Source organism: Ambystoma mexicanum, chromosome 5p (genome assembly GCF_040938575.1).
Source record: "Ambystoma mexicanum isolate Mex_15411 chromosome 5p, UKY_AmexF1_1, whole genome shotgun sequence".
Lineage (NCBI taxonomy): Eukaryota > Metazoa > Chordata > Amphibia > Caudata > Ambystomatidae > Ambystoma > Ambystoma mexicanum.
Genome location: NC_090930.1, coordinates 922,336,447 through 922,357,678, shown reverse-complemented (window position 1 = coordinate 922,357,678; position 21,232 = coordinate 922,336,447). Strand labels below are relative to the sequence as shown.

The window sequence follows — 21,232 nt, the reverse complement described above, 5'->3', positions numbered from 1 at the left end:
TGGTCTGCAGCCCATTCCTGTGAGGTGTTCGGAACACTGAATATTAAAGCACGGTCAGGAATAAATGCAGCGGTGGGATACTGTGCTAGGAAGGATGGGGTCCAGCAGATTAGTCTGGCATGATAAAGTCTTCATTAGAACAGGCCATGATCAACACAATCAACTCTACACAAGATGGTCCACTCACATTGCATAGCATTAGCAAAATAAAAGCGTGAGCTTTGCCTTTTTTTAAAACGGATGTCTGGATTTAATTTCTCTTCAAAGTACAAATGTGCCCATGCATTCATCATTGCCCATCAGAATCCAAGCAAGTAGTGCCCTGCTTCATTTACTCAATTAATTTTACACCAAAATGTGACCTCTAATGTAACAAGACACCCTGGGGTGGGGGGGCGGGGCAGAGCATCTTTCTTTTAACCCCCTTCCCATCGCCCCCCAAATCTCAAAGATGGCCCTTTCCAAACCGATAACACGGTCTCAAGTTTGCTGTGCACATTCCCAAGCACACCAAAGTCTGGACTGACACGAACCACTTGTAACACCTCCTCTACTAAAGTGAGAGCAGGACCCTATAAGGGGAGGTGAAACCACGTAAAAGTTCATAAATCATGAACCCTGGTCTCTAATTCAACAGTGGGTTGTCTGTTTTCACACAACTTGAAGCATGGGTCATTACCAACAGTACAATGGTTAGGCTGTGCGTGTCAGGTAAAACACAAAGTAAAAGCTAGCTTTCCCTGCGTTTTCATTACCTATCAAACTAACTAGGGTGCTCGCAATTGTCAGTGAGTCAAATGAAGTCTGTCTGCTGTCAAACTAATCTAACCTCACCCTGCCAATACCAAAATAACTAAGGAACAGGAGAATGACTCCCTTCTCCTCTGGGCTGGATTCTTAGCAAGTTTCCTTGTTTTTTCAGCTAGTTTTGTGACTACTTTTATCAAGTCATACAGTTCAGATATTGGGCTCTTCAACTTCTCCCTCTTATTTTGTTCCCTGGTTATCCTTTTTGTCCTGTCTTCTCTTCTCTTTTAACTTGAAGCTCTTCTCTGATTAGTGACAGTTAACTCTCTTTATTCAATGTCCAATACTTCTGTCCAATACTTCTCTTGACTCGGACAACAGTTCCAACTACCATTCCTACTCTTATAGATTTCCAACACTGGGTCTTTACTGACAAATAGGAAAATTCCAGCAATGATTCTTGCTCTGTTCCAACACTTGGGTTTTCATGCTCTATCAAAACTTGTTCTTTACTGGGGTGAGTACGCACATTCCCATAAAGATTTTGCGTCCCCGTACCGGGTCTCCCATTTTCCAAGTTGCCCCTCTATTGTAGGGACATCACTGGGTCTCGGCTGGGTTTTTATTTATTTTTATTCTCAGGTTGCATGCGTCACTCCTGCCCGGTTCTCTGAACGGTATTTGCCTCGTTTGTTTCTCGTCGGTCGGGTCCCTTGCTGTGATATTGGTGTAGTGTCTGGACCCCCCTCGTCCATCGCGAAGTGTTAGCCCTCACCCCACCACTGTCTTTCGGCTCGGGAGCCTTTGCTTCCCTCAGGTTTCTCACGGCTTAGCTTCTCCGCTGCACTGCACTTCAGAAGCTCCCTCCCCAATCCCCCCCCCCACCCAAAGTTGCCAGTCATCTCATGTCTCCACCTTTTAGATTTATGACGCAGGGCTTGGACTTCCCTGGCATAATGTAAGTTCTTCTAGGCCTTCTGCTCTGCATTACTCCGATGGTTTTCTTCATCTCGGTATCAGAAAAGTATTTGCATTCAGGATTTCTCACGGTTTCTATATAATAAAACTTCAACTTGTTCTTCATGTTGTCTTCCAGTAGATTATCCTAGCAGTGGGCTATAGGTGGGTTGGTTAGGGAGTGCCTCATCGGAATGGGAATCCTTGCACACTCACATATGGGGGGGGGGGGGGGGGGGGTCTCCCGGTAAAATCCCGCTTGCCTCTACCACCAAGGAGGGTATTGCGTAGCAGGCTCAGCTCCCTAGACTCACAGGGAAAGGCTCCCACTGGGGAGAAGGGACTGAATCCTGCGATTCACCACACATCGCATAAGCAAATAAGTGCACCCTAGAATAAAAATGCAATATGATTATGATGCAGATCCTGTAAGATTCAATGACAGAATGCAGATTGTACCTATGTGGTCTCAGTAGGATGGGCTAGGCCAGAGTGAGAGGGTTTATAGGAATCATGTTCTTGAAGGTGTTTCTATGCAATCCACAGCCATCCTCAACCAACAATTTGTAAAAACCACTTTTATCCGGGGCCATGATGTATAACAATTTAAAATACCCAAAGTCTTGGAGCCCTCATAGACCTCTACCTCACTAATGGGGCTCATCTCAACATTACACTATCTGCAGGCTGTGTCGCCCTTCATGTTTAGTAAAGCTTTGAAGTCCTACCTTTAACTTTCAAGACTACGAACCAAAACTATTACCACCCCAAGATAAACTTCTACAAGGCTTTCCTGTAAGGAACAAAGTCTCTACAAAATTATCCATAGTCCTGCAGTCAAACTAATTACCACCATCAATTTACAAGATAAGTCACCTAATGCTCCCAGGTCTATAGTGGCTTCTGGCAAAAGAGCAGTGTGCATTTCAGGCCCCAGCTAGTTCCAAAAGCCACCTAACGAAATACCCCAGGACATATGGGCAATACAATTTCACCCGGCAACTCAGACTTCACTCATACAGCAAAAACTGATCAGACCCACAACCATTCAAATCCATCTTGATGCAAGGTACAAGATTCACTGTAGGATAGGCATTCATTTCACTGGATAGAGTGGGGGTGGACAGTGAAATGGAATGTAAGTTCCTACAGGACCTTTAGTATCTTGTGGGAAAAGAAGATGTTGAAAATGGAGCTGGGAAGGAAGTGTTTGACAGTTAACTATTCTTTTACCCTGTTGAATTGCCTAAAGTCTCTAACAAGCAGTGGTCAAATCATCGGAAGGAATCCATACAACCATCCCTTTGATGTTAAAATTAAATTGGCAAAACAGGCAAAGGGGGCAGCCATTAGAACCCTATGTAAAACAGCTACTGACAACTCAACCTTTAGGGTAGAAAAGGTTGAGTGTCCCTATATAAAATTGCACTCTGACAAATAGGTAGGGATCGACTACAACCAAAAGCTGATGAAGGCTAATCCAGAAAGACACGGTCATCTTCTGGAAAAATCTTGGGAGGTAACGAAAGGTGCCTACTACTCCTTGGAGTGTAATATTAGCGCCCAGAAATGGGAAGCTTACATCACTAAGAAACATGCTAAGCCCTTCGAAGAGGAGAAACTGTATAATCTTCACATGATGAACCCGGCACAGGGAGCTTTGCAGTGGCAGACTGAGGACATCCGGTGGGCTATCGGTAGGGCCAAGCCTTCAAGGGCTCCCCCGCCTTGATAATATACCGCCAGCATTGATCAAAATCACACCCAGAACTATGGGCAAATCCCCCCCCGCCCCCCCTGAGAGACTTGTTCAACTGTGTGAGTAAAACCCTAACAGTCCCAGGCACACGGAAAGAATCCCTAATCCTCCCCATACACAAACAGGGGCATAGGGGGAATCCGAAAAACTTCAGGCCGATAACTTTGGACTGTTCCAGTAAGATCTTGGGAACCCTTCTATTAAAAGAGCTTAAGGGACATAACATCCAAGGGCTTGCACTCCCAGTCCCAGATTTTGTTCCGCACTGGCATGGGAACCTCCTTGAACGCCTTTACTATTTCTCATCTCCTCGCAGCGGTTAAAACAAATCTAAGATAGGGACAATCTATATGGCATTGATAGATCTCTCTAGCACCTTTGACAGTTTGCAGAGCAAACCTCTGGAAAAAAATTGCTGGATATGAATCTTCCATTAATGCTGGTGCAGCTGTTGGCTCTGCTGCACACTAACGCAACTGTCAGAGTGAGGTTGACGGGGGGGGAGGAAGAGCCTTTACGGACCCCATTGCTACACACGTTGGTCTGCAGTAGGGATGTGTGGTGGCCCCCACCCTCTTCAACCTCTATCTGCCAACTTACCCTGTGTCTGGGAGGGGGTAATCACCAATAATGTGAAGCTGGGCTCAGTGTCATTAGACTGCATTATCTTTGCTGAAGTAGTCCTGTTCGATCTGACACAATAGGGCTCCAGAGGAAACTTGCACTGTTCTTTGAATATGCGGTACAGAACAATCTCAGAGTAAACATTGAGAAATCGAAGGCAATTCTCTTTACGAACAAGAGATCCCAGAAAACTCACATGGACTGTGGGCGGAAATCCCGTAGCCAGAGTTGAATCCATTAAGTATCTCGGGTCCCACGTTATAAACACCTATTCTAAGGGGAGCTGGAAACTCCTGGCCAGGGGCAAGACTATGCTACTGTTGGCAAAAATGAAGAGGGTCTATAGGCAACTGTCACTTTTCCTTAAGCACTCTTTTACAATACTACCTTTCCACTGTGGAGTCTACTTTACTCCACTGTTTGGATCTTTGTCTCTTTGAACTGGGGGATTTCCTTAACACTATTCAAGGAACATTGTTTAAGAAAACCCTAGGCCTCTATGGCCATTCCCAATGCCTCTATAAGGCAAGAGTTCGGTTTGATCTCATTGGGGACTAGAGCCAATTGGAGAAAAGACGAAATATGCAAAACTGCTAAACTCACCTGCTACGTCTCTTTATCAGAGCTGGGGGTGGAGCAAACCAGAGCGTCTGGGGCCACTATCACAAAATTCAAGGGAGAAATTGTTCAAGTTCAAGCCTTGAAGGTCTCTATTGGATGACCCCATCGTCATAACCTGGGCACAGTCAAGAACAAACTGCACAAATACGACTGGGTGATCTCCTTAGAACAGGTGGGGAATTTATAGTCTGTATGTTGAAGACAGCTAATTTCTCACTAGAAGAGAGGTGCGCCCGAAGTATGTTTAAATCTTCCCTTGTCCTAAACGTAGGACAACCTACCTACGCTTTAGGTCAAGCCAAATTCCGACCTTGGAAAGGACGAGTAAATGGTGCCTGGTACGACCGACCAGAGCTGTAGATTTTGTAAGAACTCGGCTACCATAGAAACCATCAAGCATCTGGCCGCCGATTGCCCGGCTCTGCAAACAGAAAGGGATAAACACCTGGGGATGAAAACAGTTAGTGAATTGTATGGTCTAACCTGATAGGCCAGGGTCAGACCCAGATACTGTTAACTGGTTTTCTTGATCAGATACAAAACAAATAACGGATTTACAATGAAGCACACTGACCAATCTCCCTGTTTTTCCTGAAGCAATGCTTTGTGCAAATTGTTTTATGTAACTTGTTTGAATATTTTAACATTTGTTATGTATGAGAATGATAACTTCACTTTCGTTATGTTTTTGTATCAAGTGAAAGGTTTATACTTTTGTCTGAACCATAACACTTAATAAAAAATAGGCATCCCTGTGAAAATGATCCACTGATTTGCTACAATCATACAAAACATGTGGGCGATCTTACCCTCTTCTGTTCTTGCTCCTTCATAATCCACAGCCTGGCCTTTCTTCAAGATTTTGATGGTTGGGTAGCCACTGACATCAAAACGACCAGCAACTGCAGATGCCGTAGTTGCATCAATTTTTGCGACGGGGATGGGCGGGTCATTCTCCTTTAGCTTTTGGGCTATTTTTTCGTATTCGGCAGCAAATTGCTTGCAATGTCCACACCTGAGAAACGAGAAAAATAAATTTCAGTAAGGAGAAAAAAAAAAAAATAAAAAAAAAAATAAAAACACCAAGGAAAACAAACACTTTTATTGTAGAAGTGCCAACATAATCAACATACTGAAAAAACCTGTATTATTTAAAAAGAACCTTGCGACATCGTTAAGTAGGTTATGCGTCCCTATTCCTACGGGCCTAAAATGCCAAGGTAGTCCACCTTCAGTGCACGGTAGCTGCATTAACTTGCACCTTGAGGCAATCCAGGCATGTCTGAAAGAAACCACAGCCGCCCAGATAAACGGTAATGCATTTTACTCTCTACATCTACGCTCAGTAAATTGCAGCAAACAGTGTTCAAAACGTAAGGCTTTTGTAAAATAAAAAATAGAAGGATATATGCCACAACAGTAAATGTGCACTCCTAGGGATTGAAATTGCTGGGAGCCATTTAGTGCTAGTTTGTAACCTTGAAGAGCCTGGTTAGCTTGACACCAGCAACTACTTTTGACTTCCCAGGCCAACTGCTGCCAAACTATTCTATTGGGAAGGGATATGAAAAGGTGCATTAGGAAACATCTAGAAGACAAAATGTTAGTTTGCATTTCACGTGGAAGTTGGATTTGCACACGCTACATTCTAGCTGCGGCTTACTTGACGATGCCATATAACCAGGCGACACTTGGCTCTTACCCATCATTTCTATCTAGGCACATTTATTCAACCTTTAGGCAGCTGAGGTGAGGGAGTCCTCCAGAGCCCATGGGTGATTACATATTTGTGCGATACATTGTGTTAGTACTAGTAATGGCCTGCCACTAGTTCAGACATGCCTCTAGTATCTGCATTGGCACTTGAAACATATTGGAAAGGCTGAAGTATGAAATTCGAGGACTGAAATCATCTACTTCATTTTAAGAAATAAAATACAAGTGCCAACTACCAGCAAGAAGGAAGGGACATACTTGTCTCTAGCCAAGTCCCTCTGCATTGCCACAAACACCAGGCCATCTGTGGGGGATGAAGGCTAGAATGATAACCAACTAGTACGTTCTTCGTAGGTAGAAGTGGGGATTGAAGGATCTGGGAAGGTTGTAGAGAGTGCAGACAGCAAAGATGACTGTCTAAAGGGAGGAAGGAGTAGCGGGGGAAGACAAAGCACAATCAGTGATCTAGTTTGTGGAGCACGAGGGTCGAGACTAGAGGAGGGGGGTCATCCCTTCACCATGCATTTTGCCAACGCAATGTGAGCAATGCCTTCTCAGTCTCGATCACCATCTCTAGTATCATGTGGTGGTCCAGCACGCACCCAATGATTTTAATATGCACCATCATCCGCAATTAGTCATGTATGCTCCGCCCACACCCGATCAGCAATTTCACAGTTGTCGAAAGAAAATAAAAATAGATTTTCATATTTAAGGAAAAACATTAGGAATACCGTGGATGGGCAGGCTATGGGTAGATTAAACAAACAGCATTGGCTCCATGGAGGACATCCGCATCACAATCTTTACAATTTCCTCTTTGGAATTCCCAGATGCAGGATTTGCTAGATTGCAAGTTCCAAGAACAGAAACATTTAAATAGCCGCTTTTTAGATTGACAGTTAAAGAAGACATGTTGTATTGGGAGCCAGTTGGTTTCTCAATACCTCTGAAAATAGGGTTGTCCACAAAGTTAATAATTCTTTGGAGTGGTAGGGAAATCCACACAGAATACTTTTTCAAGGCTTTGCAAGAGAGACTTCTACGAGTATCATTGCCAGGCATCAGAAACCTTACTTTAGTTCAGCCGTTTGCAATAGGAATGATAATTTATGGAACCCTCAAATATCTTACCACAAAGAATAATGTCCCTTGCAAGGTATTATACCATAAGAAGCACCCACATCCCAATCAGACAGCTCAAATATGGTTACTGAAAAAGGAAAGCTTCCCTAGTTTCTCCCAAGTGTGGCACCTGAAGGCAAATGCCTCTCAAACGATGTACTTGAAAAGCGCGGTGAACCAGAGAAGAGGGAAGGCAAAGGGATGGGGGCATCATCAAAAGAGAAGAGGGTATGTTCACATTCATAAGCTAAATGCTTAGGCTTGCAAGCACTTCTATACCTTTGCAACCACCTCAAAGTCAATGTTGGTGTCCCCCTGGCAGATGCAAAATTACTTACTGAAGAAAGTCTAAAGATGGAGGCAAAATAAACCTGTAGGTTGGGAAAACAAGAGTAGTAATCCGCTGTTTGGTAACAGATTGCAACCCTAATGCAGATTCATTCTTAGATGGCAAAAGAAAATTGGACATTGGAACTTTGCATTGCAGAAGAGGACTGTCTTGCCCATGAATGTACCAGAAGCTCCTCCATCCAAACCCTTGCACCTCAACCTTCAGTGGTGCATAACTTGGCTGGGCAAACCAAAAGGATGGAATCATTCTACAAATGCGGAAACAGTTGAAATGATTTATTGCGAAATCCAAGAGAAAGGGCACCATTTAAAATCAATCCAGTTTCCCTAGCAACATATATGTAATTTTGTTGGGCAGCACATCGTCTACCCCTGATTGAACCCATGATGGTATCTAAAAGGATGTACTGAAGCCATCAAAAAAATAAACACTCGATACTGTAAAAAAAAAGCACAGAATTTAGTACAGCAGACAAGTCACCTCTATGGTAAAAAAGTGCCCTTTCTGACCCCTCCCTACCTCACCAGTCAGACTCTGGCTCGCATTACAAGAAAGGGCCTCAAAGCACTGAATGTATTATTCATGACATTTAGTCTACCTTGGCATCTGATGCTTTTTAAAAGACAGTAGTTCTTCAGAGGGTTCTATGTGAACCCCTCACTTGGAAAATGTCACCAGGGAGACTGTTTTCCTGCTTCCTAAAAAGCTTTCCACACATTCTAGGACTGGAGTTATTTACTATTCTAAACTCCAGTTCTAGAATATATAGGGAACGTGCATGACTAGTCAGAGTGCACATTTTATTACATTGTGCACCCAGTGACATCACTGGATACCCTTTAGAGAAATGCCTACTATGAGAGTGAAGTATCACACACTCCTTTCTAAAACCTACCACGGCGCATAGAACTCCAAAAGCACTGTGTCTTTATCAGCCGTAAACGTATCAAAGTTTTTATCCGTGAGAACAGAAACACCGTTTTCTTCTTTCACTACAGAGTCATCATCATCATCATCATCATCGTCATCCTCGTCATCGTCGTCATCGTCAGAAACACTTTCTTCTGGGCTGGATGCTGAAATTCAAAATAAAAAGAAACAATGATTAGAAAACTGAATTTTACTTTCGTATTAAAAACTTAAACTAAACCCCCCACTAAATAGGGGTTTGTATACGATATCCACTAAATTACTTTTAAATGTTAAGCATCACATGTTACAATGAAGAACAAGCGCAACTGTTGTGCATGGAACGAACCCTCTATGCATCTTTGGTGCCACCAAGAGGTAGTATTTTTCAATGCTTGAAATGGAACTGAAAGCATTTCAGGGTGATGTACCTGCAACCTACAATTGGGAAGTTGAAAGTCAAGATGCAACACTGCCAGGTTGCCGACGAGTCACATTTTACTGGCTGGTTTACTAACCTTTTTCTCTGGCGAAACCCCCATAACGTCCCAATGGGAAAGAAAATACTGCATGTTCCCCTGTGATATCCGAATGTGCCAACTGCAGAGGGGACGAAAGGGGGGTGGAGTTCGACTCTCGCTGAAGCCAGGAGGAGCAGCTTACTTTGGCCACGCCCCTGCCAACAAAATCATGGCCAGTCTCCTGCAGATAGAATCGGGGGCATTGTAGCAGACTGGAGATTGTCTCCCATGGGCCTCTTAAGATCTTGGTCATGGGGGATCTCAATCTCGAATTTGAGCCTCTTTGCTGTATGAGTGAGATCATGGACGAGGACAGCCAGTGGGGGTTGGACCCCTCGAATGCAGCTTATCCAACGAGACAGCACAGGTAGGCGGAAGAAACAGCTACCATGTTTCTCACATGCGTGAAACAAGGAATCAGCAGGATGCAGTCATTTACATCTGTGGCCTAAGATCTGCGGCCACGTGGCTTGGTAAGCCCCTATTACTGCTCCTTGAATTGGACCATGCTGCCTTTTATTGCAGTGCATTCTACCATCGCAATTCTGCTAGATTCACCTTTTAAAAAGAAAGCTCCATTCCCTACCCACGTGGCTGCAAACCATGTGTTGGGCATTTTTCAATACAATTTGTGTACTGCATCTGTGCCATGCTAATATGGCCGCCCTGATTGTATGGAGCGCTTCTTGTGGTGGTGCCTGGCCTGGTCCCGCTCCATTGGCTGGTCTCGCTTTCATTAGCCAATCCTTGCAACTGGGAGGCAGGAGCCGACCCTCGCTCGAAGGCCCATGTCAAAGGCCCGATCTGCTTCCTGGACCGGCCTGGGAGGTTCTCCTACACCCCTCACCAGCTCAATGTGACTGGTACTCCTGCACTGCCTACTGTAGCCTGATCTACAGTATGTTCACTCCTCGGGTTAGTTGCCTCGCCATCAATTTGCTCCTCCCCCAAAACTTTACCAATTTCATCTCCTCTCCTGGACTTCGCACTCCCACAGCCTGTTGCTGTACCGTTTTTCACATCTGCTACCAATTCAAATTTAGCCTGCCCTTGTGACTGTACTGTTTCCACCTTTACTGCCAATTTGAATTTTGCTGTGCCCCTGTGGCTGTACAGTTTTCCACCTCTGCTGTATCGTGTGTGTGTTTTTTGGCACCCAGTGACTGCATTGTGCTTCTCTGTCCTGCTGTTCCCATCTTGCCCCCTCTCTTGCTTCCCCCCTCCACTCTTCTGTTCACTCCCCCAATACCGCCCACCCTCTCTCTCCTCTTCAACCTCCTCCACTTCACCTTTGGCACTCTTTCTCCCATCTTCTCTAACTGCATCTCCAGTGACTATCCCTCCCTCCTCAACAAGTCTGGTAGAAAGAAGCTTAAAAAGGATATCTTGACATCACACCCTGGTCTCCCTATTGCTGACATCTACACCAGCGCATCCGCCAGACAACCCCTTAATGACATACTGTTGTTGTTCCTTCGCCTGATATTTGGACTCTTCACATGGTCTCTGTGCTCTCTCCCTCCTCTTCTTCTCCCATTAATAGTGGCACCTGGTGGGAGGCCCTCCTGGACCCCTACCACTCACTGTGCTGGTCCAAGGCCTGCCTGCCTGCCTGCCTGCCTGCCTGCCTTCCTTCCTTCCTTCCTTCCTTCCTTCCTTCCTTCCTTCCTTCCTTCCTTCCTTCCTTCCTTCCTTCCTTCCTTCCTTCCTTCCTTCCTTCCTTCCTTCCTTCCTTCCTTCCTTCCTTCCTTCCTTCCTTCCTTCCTTCCTTCCTTCCTTCCTTCCTTCCTTCCTTCCTTCCTTCCTTCCTTCCTTCCTTCCTTCCTTCCTTCCTTCCTTCCTTCCTTCCTTCCTTCCTTCCTTCCTTCCTTCCTTCCTTCCTTCCTTCCTTCCTTCCTTCCTTCCTTCCTTCCTTCCTTCCTTCCTTCCCCTGCTGTGCCCTCTCTCCTCTCTGGCTTCCTTTCCTCCCACCTCTTCCTCCTCCTCTGCCCCTTTTCGGGCTCCTACACCTACGCAGCGTATACCTCTGATCTGTACCCCTCCCCGGAAGTCTTTCAAGGCTGGCAACCTTCTCCATCTTGCCACTCTCTACTCTCGCTCAGCTGTCAAACACTCCTCTGACATTGGTCGTCATCTTGAAGAACTCAACCACCTCTGTCTCACCGAGACATGGTTTGCGGCCAGCTCTGTCACGAACTTTGACACTCTCCTCCCCGACGGCTACAAGATCCTCACTGCACCCAGATCCAATGGTTCCGGTGGGGGTGTAGCCTTGATCTTCCCATTGTGGATTCCTGCCTCTGCGATTCCTACGTAGGCCTATTTCTCGTTCGAATGCCTCGTCTATAGGCTCTCTATTCCGGCCACGCACTCACCATTGCCACTATCTATCGGCCACCTGGTCAAACTAACTCTTTCCTCTCCGAAGTGGGCTGACCTCTCCTCCTCCCTCCTGGCCTCGACCCCTGAACACCTGCACCTTTGAGACCTTAATATTCACCTGGATGCTTCTAGTCCCTCTTCTATACTCTTTCGTGACCTCTGTTACCCTTTCTATTCTTCCCTCTGGCCCGACTCACACTGCTGGGCACGCTCTGGATGTTCTCATCTCCTCTGACCTCTCCCTCTCTAACGTTCTCACAACTCCTCTCTCCTGGAGTGATCACTTTCCTCCCATCTCTCCCTCTCGACCTCGCACACCAACCCTGTTCCAGCACTGCCACCTACCTTCTCGGTCATCGAGCCCATGAAGCGTGTGTCAGTTGAGGCGTTCGCTGCCAATTTCTCTCCACCTCCTCCACCCCTGGCTGACTCATCCTGACACTGCCCTCTACAAACTCCACTCTGCTATCTCTGATACTCTCGATGTTCTTGCCACCGTTATTAGGATCCGCTTGAAGCCCAGGACCAAGTGCAACTCTTGGTATGACTCTGACCTAGTCAACGCAAGTGTCGGGTGGCTGAGAGGAAATGGCAGGCATCTTGTGCATCCTCTGACAAACTGGCCTGCTCCAAAGGCAATACCAGCTCTCTGTCCACACTATGAAGAGAGCCCACATCCAAGCCTCCGTCCCTGCGGCATCTAACAACTCGGCCGAACTCTTTCAAATCTGCAAGGAGCTAGCCAATTATGCTGCAGTCTCTACTTCCCCTGTTCCCTCCCAGACCTACCTACCTACATATCTATCAATCTATCCATCTATCCATCCCCCTCTCCCCCCGCTAACTCAGGCACCCCTGCAGCTGCCTCTCCTACCTCTTTCTCCTCCTTTCCTCTGCCCCCCCTGACGAGATTTCCAGACAAGTCTGATCTATGAAAGTCTCGTCAAAACAGGCCCCCCCCCTGCCCATCTCCCCCCCCGTTCTTCCAAAACCATATGGACAACCTTGCTCCTGCCCTGGCCGATTTCTGCAAGCACTCCTTTGCCTGTGGAGCCTTCCCCCTCCCCTCTGAAGCACTCTTGTGCACCCTCTTCTCAGGAAACCCACTGCCGACCTCTCCTGCCCGGCTAACTATCACCTGATCTCCACCACTCCTTTCCTGGGCAAACTCCTGGAAAAGCTGTCCATCTCCCAGCTTAATATTCATACCAATTCTGTTGGCTGTCTCCATGATCATCAATCTAGCTTTAGACAAGCCAGAAGCACGGAAACTGCTCTCCTGACCTGCTCTCCAATCTGGATTCTAATCTCCACTCTGTCCTCATCCTGCTCAATCTCTCTGCCTTTGACAAACCATGACATCCTGCTCAACCGCCTCTGTGATAACCTGGGCATCACTGATCAGGCCCTGGCCTGGCTGACCTTCCTCTCCAACTGACCTTCCAAGGCCCAACTTGGGTCCTTCCTTTCCTCTAGCACTCTCCACATGGCGTTCCCCAGGGGTCTAACCTCTCTCCGGCTTTTCAACCAATACCTGGCACCCCTCACCCAGTGCATTGCTGCTCTCTGCTCGAACTTTCAGTGCTATGCGGATGGCACTCAGCTCGTTTTCAGGCTCCCCTCTGCCAGATCTTCCTCATCGGCACTCCTGCACCTTCCTTTACTGTCACTCTCTGGCCGGCCTCCCTTGGCCCTCTCCCTGCTCTCACCTGTGAGGCTAAGAACCTCTGCCTCATCTTCGACTCCATGCTTTCCTTTTGTCCACACATTTGACATCTCTAAGAAGTCAACTACCAACTGCACCTCTTCAGAGGTATTCTTCCCCAGAAGCTCACTGTCTCTCAAGCTCTGGTTCTCTCCAGGCTGGACTACTGCAACAGCCTCTTTCTAAATCCATCTGCTACTACTCTCCGCCATCTGCATCTCATCAGAACAGGACTGCAAGACTTGTCCTTGGCCTCAAGCCCTGTGATTGTATCTCTCCATCTCTGGGGCTTGAGTCCTCAAAACCTTCAACTCTCCCTTCGGAAATACCTTCCTGCTCGAGCTCTTCGCTTTTCCACCTCCAACTCCCTCAGGGTCAGTCGCTTCTCCAAGGAAAAAGTTTGGGGGTAGTTCTCTTTCTTCAGCGGGGGCCTCCTTCAGGGACAGCCTGCCTGAAACCTGAGAACTATCTTTGGTTCTCCCTTCGGAACCACCTCAAGACCTTCCTCTTAACTTCTGCCTTCTCTCTTCCTCTCCCCCGCTGATCTTTGGGCACCTGACTACCCTCGGATTGCGGCCCAGATACCTGCCCACCCAGCTACATACCTGCACGGTCTCCTGGCAACCCTTGCACTTGGGTCTCCATCTGCAACCCTACAGTCCCCTTTGTGCACTTATTAGACAGTTTGTCTGCACCTTATTATCGCACTACCTGTTTAGATCATGTGTTCAGCACTTTTCACTCCCTCCTGCCTCCCTTGCACTTTCCCCCTTCCTTCTCCCCTGCACTTGCACGTTCTCAGTGTCACTGAGCCTAGTAAGATAATTGTTTTGTCCTCCCTTCTACCTCTCCCTTGCCTCGTCGCGCTCTGAAACACTTGTGTATGGGCGCGATATAAATAAAATATATCATTCAATAACATCCTGGCTACAAGTAACATCGACTATCTCCTGGTTAACCTAGAGGCTTGGAGCTTTGCAAAATCATTTTCATTGCTCAAGAGGACAGAGTGATCACCACCCCCTGCACTTAGAGACATGTGAACCTTTATGGGCTACCCATGTTGGTAGATCTAATTGCCCAAGGGAGGTGGCGTTTCCCCTGGATATTGTGGGGCAAAACAGGAGAAATGTGAGGTGGGGCAAGATGGACCGTGAGGCAGGGTTACCCCCTGCCTATGAGGATATTATCAGATTGTAGGAAGACTTTGCAAGGGTTCCTCCTAGTGATGTAGCCCAGGTAATCTCTGTGCATGAGAAAGTGATGGAGAAGGTCGGCCTACGCTTCTCCAAGCCACGGAAAGCATATATATATATATATATATATATATATATATATATATATATATATATATATATATATATATATATATATATATATAAGAAATGCAAACTGTCCAAGGGCAAGCTGGTAGCAGCTAAGCTTCCTCTCCCTAGGAGGGGGGGGGGGGGGTAGAGTGGAGGTCGGCCAGGCTGGAGTACCGTAGATTACTGAGGGAAAAGAAGGGTTGGTTTGAGGGCATTTGGGAGTCACTGCTGGAAGCCATTTGAAGAGGGGACCGAAGGGTTTCTGGGTAATATGGGGGCAGGCCGTGGACATGGAGCCAATATTCTGCAGGGAAGCATACCCGAGCAGACCTGGGTTGACCACTGCGGTAGCTTGTATAGTCCAGAGGGGACGGCAAGCACAGGGGCCAACTATATGGGAACTGGGGCAGGAAAGGAGGAGGTTGTTAGTACTGCCCTGTTGGTAATATCCAGTGAAGAGATGAAGAAGGCCCTTTCAGACCAGAAATTGGGTAAGGCTCCAGGCCCGGATAGGGTTCCCATTGATTTTTACATGAACGAGCGCACGGTCTGGGTCCCCTATTTGACCAAACTCTTCAACTAAATATTGAGTGGAGGGATGGTTTCGGGTTCCTGGAGGTGTGCTGAATTGTTCCCAATCCACAGGAAGGGCTCACGTGATGATCTGGCTAATTTTTTGATCGATCTCTCTATTGGATGCAGAGGAAAAACGTTTGCCCGGGCTCTCCTACACCATCTGACTGAATGGGAAAGCAACAAGAACATTGACCACCGCCAGGCGGGCTTCCGTGTAGGGCCGAGCAGAACTGACCAAAGCCTTTGGCTGTGGCTAGTGTGCGATAAATACAAAGTTCTCAGGAAGTCTAGCGTCTACGCAGTGTTTGTAGACTTGCAAACTGCCTTCAACACTGTTCCTAGAAACAGCTAGGTCCTTAGGAACTATGGTATTCTGGGTGCACTTCTGTCAGCTATTCAAATGTATACAGACAACACTGCAGTGGTGTGGTGGGGTACAGATGGGAGTACCACGGGTAGCATAGGTATTAAGAAGGGTGTCCGGCAAAGGTGTGTCCTGGCACCAATACTGTTTGTTCATTAACGGTGTCATAAGGGAGCTCCTGGGTCCCCACACAGGTGCCCCATCACTGGATGCCGAAAAGATCCCGGTCCTGATGTTTGCAGACAATGTGGTCCTAATATCACCAACACCGTCCAGCGTCCACAAGCAGCTGGAGAAATTAATCACCTTCTACAGGGAAAATGGGCCATCGCTTAACACCAGCAAAACCAAGTTCATGATCTTTAATACGATGGCTAGAAGGAGACAGAAGGGTATTAGCCTGGTAATGGGTGAGGGGACAATTGAGCAGGTAGCCAGTTATGGATTCGTGTGGGCGGTCACTCCACCTGGAGAAGGAAAAAATAACCCTAGCAAGGTATAGCAGGGCCCTGGCCAGATTTACTAGTGAACATGGTAACAGGGATGTACGTGTCTTCCCTTGAAGCATATAGAGCACAAACTAGGCCAGCTGCTGTGTATGGCGCTGAACTGTGGGGTGTGACAAACCTGAAGGTGTCTCACTTGTCCCCAGGAATCTGTCATCGAGGTGGCCAGGACACATCCATCGCTACTGGATCCAGTTCCTGGGGGTGGACCAGTTGGGGAGGATCACCTAGATGAGGTGTCTTCGGGGAGTAGAAGTGGGATACTGACAGGCGAGACATGGTACCCCTTCCCGGTAAAACAACTTTTCCCCATCCTATGCCCTAAGGATATCTAGAAACTTTAGCCCCCGCCCCTTTGCCAACATGAACACTTTCCTACACTGACAAACGAACACACACCAGAGCCGTTTACATGTCCCAACACAAGGGTCAGGCAAAGTTGGGCAATTGACCAGGCTCAAACACACCAGATGGCCCTTCCCTTCCTCACAGGGATAAAAGGTTGAGCACGAGAACAGTATGAGCAAGGCAGACCGCACAACGAGACAGCCATCAAAGCACGGCAGTTAAGAGGAGGAGAAAGGGGGGTGAGAACCGAAAGGCTGAAAAGGACAGAAGCGACCTTGCCCTTTCCGACCCAGACGCGCGAGACCTCTGGAGAAGGAATCGTAAGACAGCGAACAATAGCTCAAGTGTGTTGCAGCAGATCGGCACACGGAGCATGCCTACGCTGATGAGCAGGATAGAGCGAGACACCTGATACTGTGGTACTGGCCTTGACTCCAGATACAAATAAAGCCAAGCGGTTCATCACAGCCGGTGAGTCGAGTGGAGAACTGATAAGAAACCGAACTGTGTTGAATGAAAGTTGCAAAGTAGCATATTGAGGAAAGTTCAAAGAACTGTAAAATTGTTAAGGGAAGACCATCTGCAGAGAAGTCCAGCACCACGTGGGAGCTCATTCCAGACACTCTGGTTGATCCTGCATTGATGATACCGGAAGACTCTAGGGGAGCGGTGAGGTAAAGGTCAAAGTGGTCATGCAGGTTTCTAGCAAAATTCCTGTACAGTCTGATGTCTTTGACCGACAAACCATTGAGAATGCAAGGGAACTGAATCCCACATCAGAAGAAAGTAAAAGGAATTGTGAAATGGCAAGAGTGAACCCGACGGAGGGATGCCAATAAAGAGGGGCAAAGTTTAAAGTTCCAAGGAACAGTGTGTTGACAAAAGTGAACCAGACATGTCCCCGGTAAACTGTTTACAAGGAAATTAAGATTTGTGAATGCCAAAAGAGAAAATTGATTTGTAAAAAGCCGCAGTGAACCCGACAGAGGGAGGCACACAGTCGAGAAGGGTCTGAGCCTGGTAGAAGGGGATCCTAGGGTGAAAAGTAATCACCCACCGACCCGTGAAGGTAACCGAGAAAGTCTTTGTGAGCATAAGCAAGAGTGAACCCGACGGAGGGGGGCTGATATTCGAAGGGGTTTTGAGCCCAGAAGAGGGGGACCAAGGGGTGAGGAATCATCACCGCAAGTACAATTGGAAAGGAACTTTGTTAACAATCAGGCCATCGGAAACAAGAGAGATAACTACTGAAGGGCCTGATCTCGCCGAGAATGGTTTGTAGCTCTGAGCCTGGATGACGGGAGATCCAGGGGTGAAAAGTCATCTCCCAACGTACATTTGGAAGGAACATTTTGTTCGTTACATTTGGATGCTAACATGTCCTCTGAGGTAAGAGACAAACGTGACTCAACCACTGACAGCCCTGACATCTAAAGCGGAACTGTCGTCTCGTGCTGGGGAAAGCTTGAGCGTGTGCTTGTGTTCAGGAGTCCCGCCTTGTCTTGTGCTCAAAATGTGGAGAAGGGAGACCCCCTGCTACCACATCCCGACTTATTTGTGAACACTTCTTTCTTGTGAACCATATCCCACAATCCTTTTGGTATTTAGTTGTAAGGATTGACATTCGGTTTTATTTAGTATAGGCCCTTTTATTTTGACAAGACGCCACTAGGACTGCCTTAGTATGGTTTGATGGTCGTAGCTTGCTGCCATCTTACATTAAGGTGTTTTCCAACCTACCTATAGAGTCTAATAAACACGCTTGAAGTGTGATCACTTGTGTCCATCTATTCTTGATACCATGCCTTCCTTACAGGGGCCAGATGAATTCCCACCCCATAGCAGTGGAACACATTTTTGAAAAACATATTGGGGCTCCCAGTTTGTGCAGCAATCATTCCAGTCTCAGACGGCCATGCAAGGGATTGCTTCAATTTGCCAATTGAGATGAGTGCTTTATTGGGTCTGCTTGTGGACCAATGGAAATCTGGTATTTAGAGAGGCACTGAGATGTTTTGAGACAAAAAGGGGGCAGCTCACTGAGATGGTTCAAGCATGTCAAGACTCTGCTGGGGGAACTGGGGCTTGAAGAATGTTGGGGAAACACTTGTGTTTTAACTCTAGCTTCTAGTGCCGTGGTAAAGAGGATGTTTGGTTAAGGTGGAGCGTGATATTGTGTTGAGTGCTCAAGCTTCTCCAACCTTTGTTCATTATCTTGCCATCAAAAACCAGGTGGGCTGCGAACCTAGATTATATTCCCTCTAAATTTAAAAGATCTTTGTATGCAAAATTACGTTTGGGGATACGACAGACGGCGATTTGTTGCACAGGTGAGGTGATGCCGTTTCCTCATCTTGCTTGTTATGCAAGGATCCAAAAGAAGACGTTCAACACTTAATTTGCTGTGCTCGGCCTCCTTGGGACTAAGGAAACGATTTCTGAAACCGCCATTCCTGAGCCGCGGGTGCAGGCCAGTATGGGCTTATGCCTAAACTCAGCGGACACTCCTGTGGTTTTCGTGACCAGCAGTTACCTAAAATGGGTATGGAGAGCAGGCATAAAAAAGGGAAAAGGAGCATGATTAATTTGTTTTGAAAAGTATTCGTAATGTAAGCACTTTCTTCTTTTTTAGCATTGTTTTACATTATATACTTGTATGTGACGATGTGCTGACTGAGTTTTACACTGAGTTTTACAATGAATTATTTTATGTGTACATGATCTACGAATTGCTGCTTTTATGGCTTGTTTCATCGAAATAAAGCTTATGAACAGAACAGTAAACAGGTTTCCTACCAGTGTAAATGGGATATGTATGCAGCAATATAAATCTTCCAGCAATCACCTCTTTGTTTTTGCTTTGTCACCCAGAGTGGGACGGGTATGCCCAGACGTGGGTCCCATGTCTGCTGGGCCTAGCGACCCAAGCTGCTCCTCACTGATGAGGTCCAACAAGGCCAAAACATGTTTGGGGATGCTTGTTGTCTCGTGCAGAAGGGATGTGACCTAGCAGCTTGGGCTGGACTGCCCCTTTTGGGGTGGGACCAAGCCTGATTTGCATATGGTCTTTCCCCTTCTGTAATGGCTTGGCGGGCGAAGAACAATGGTCTGGAGGGTTGCCCAGAGCAATGCCAGAGGTTAAGATTCATTCTAAACCTTCCAGCCATCACCTCTTTGTTTTTGCTTTGTGCAGTCACTGCCTACCTCAGGGGAGTGAGGGCTACATTTGCCAGAACCAGAAGTGACCAGTTTGTGAATAATGTCTGGATTGCAGTTGTAATCCACACCCGCAGAGCAAGCCTGGGAAGAAGCCTGCAGAGATCAACCCTGGTAGCCACCAGTAAATGGGTGACTAGGTATAGTGAGCACACTTGACACCCAAAGTTACTATTTAATCTGCATCCTTACCTTACTGTGCCGATAGAGGAGTCCACAAGCACAGAAAGGTCAAGAAAATAAAGTTCAAGTTCTGCTTGTCTGTGTACTGTTCCAAGAGCAGTTTTGGTGGTGGAGTCCCGCCCTGTATTTACAGATACCCTACTTCTACCAGCAAGAGCTAACATCCCCTTGACCTAAAAGAGGACAGTCCCGTTTCAAATATCAAGCACGGACTAGTCCAAAGGACAACTTCCATCCCAGTCTCTGCATGGACCTGACAGACGACATACCAGTCATCAAGAGCCTGATTAACAAACAGAGTTAAAAAGGTATGTTACAACCTCGAACCAAAGAGCGCAGCAAGAAAAAAAGCCGAAAGGGATGTTTATATCTGTTAGACAAGGGCTGTATCACCTGGGACGAGATCTATACCATTGCACATCTGGACATCTGCACCTACCCAACTCATTCAGTTCAACTCTGCAGTATCAATAGCTGCACAGCAGACCAACTTGCTTGGAGATGCCACTTCTCTATACAAGCGCGGGAACGTCTCCGGAACTGCCACCATGGACTTTCCAACATCACTGCTTGAGAAATGCAAGATACCCGAACCATGAAATTCAAAGTACGTGAATTGCCTTTGAAAGGCAGGCAAGCTTTTGCAAAGTCAAGCCCCATCTGTACCCATAGCTCATTTTGGGCTCTGTAGTAACCATTAGTATTGGAAGGAAACTCAGCATCGAGGAAAATATCAGAAGATAGCTCAGCATTCCCACCCATTCCTAGTAGAAACAGATTACTGGTTTAGCGAGTACAATGGAATGGCCCAGTTTTACCATACAAGCACCAGCCCAGGACAAAGTACAAATTCCCTTAGGGTAATGTGAAATACCAATTAGTTGCCCGTCAAGTTACCTTAACAGTACCAAATTGCTGAGTGGTGCTGCATTTGGCGCAAGACCGTGACGATTTGCCAAAGATCACATTTGAATTTCGATCAAGCAGAATGGCAGAATTAGAACTCTGAACAGCTTCCAAAGTGGTCAGCGAAGTCCACAAGACCATGTATCTATTTTGCTATATATATATTTTGCAAGCAAGCAAAAGACACCCAAGAACCACGATCTCATTTCCATTGGCGGGCAACGCTCCATACAATAGCAAAACCCTCACACTACAAGAAAAGTATCAAGAACAGTAAGATTTCATTGGCAGAGTGAGACAAGGACGCAATTATACAATCTAAAAATTGGCTTTGCTGCTTGCCATCAGGGAAAGCGAACGAAAACCCATAGCAGCTACTCTGCCATCCTTGACAAGTGCACCCTGGAC

The 21,232-nt window shown here is 46.7% G+C and overlaps 1 protein-coding gene across 1 annotated transcript in view; it reads right to left on the bottom strand.

The window, feature by feature from the left end:
• The window catches only part of PDIA4 (protein disulfide isomerase family A member 4), a 160,956-nt gene that overhangs the window by 105,761 nt on the left and 33,963 nt on the right, over positions 1-21,232 (bottom strand). The window contains exons 2-3 of the mRNA XM_069613345.1: positions 8,797-8,977; positions 5,518-5,723 (exon numbers count right to left, since the gene is read on the bottom strand). Of these exons, the coding sequence (XP_069469446.1) occupies positions 5,518-5,723; positions 8,797-8,977 (387 nt within the window). The remainder of the gene's footprint in view (positions 1-5,517; positions 5,724-8,796; positions 8,978-21,232) is intronic.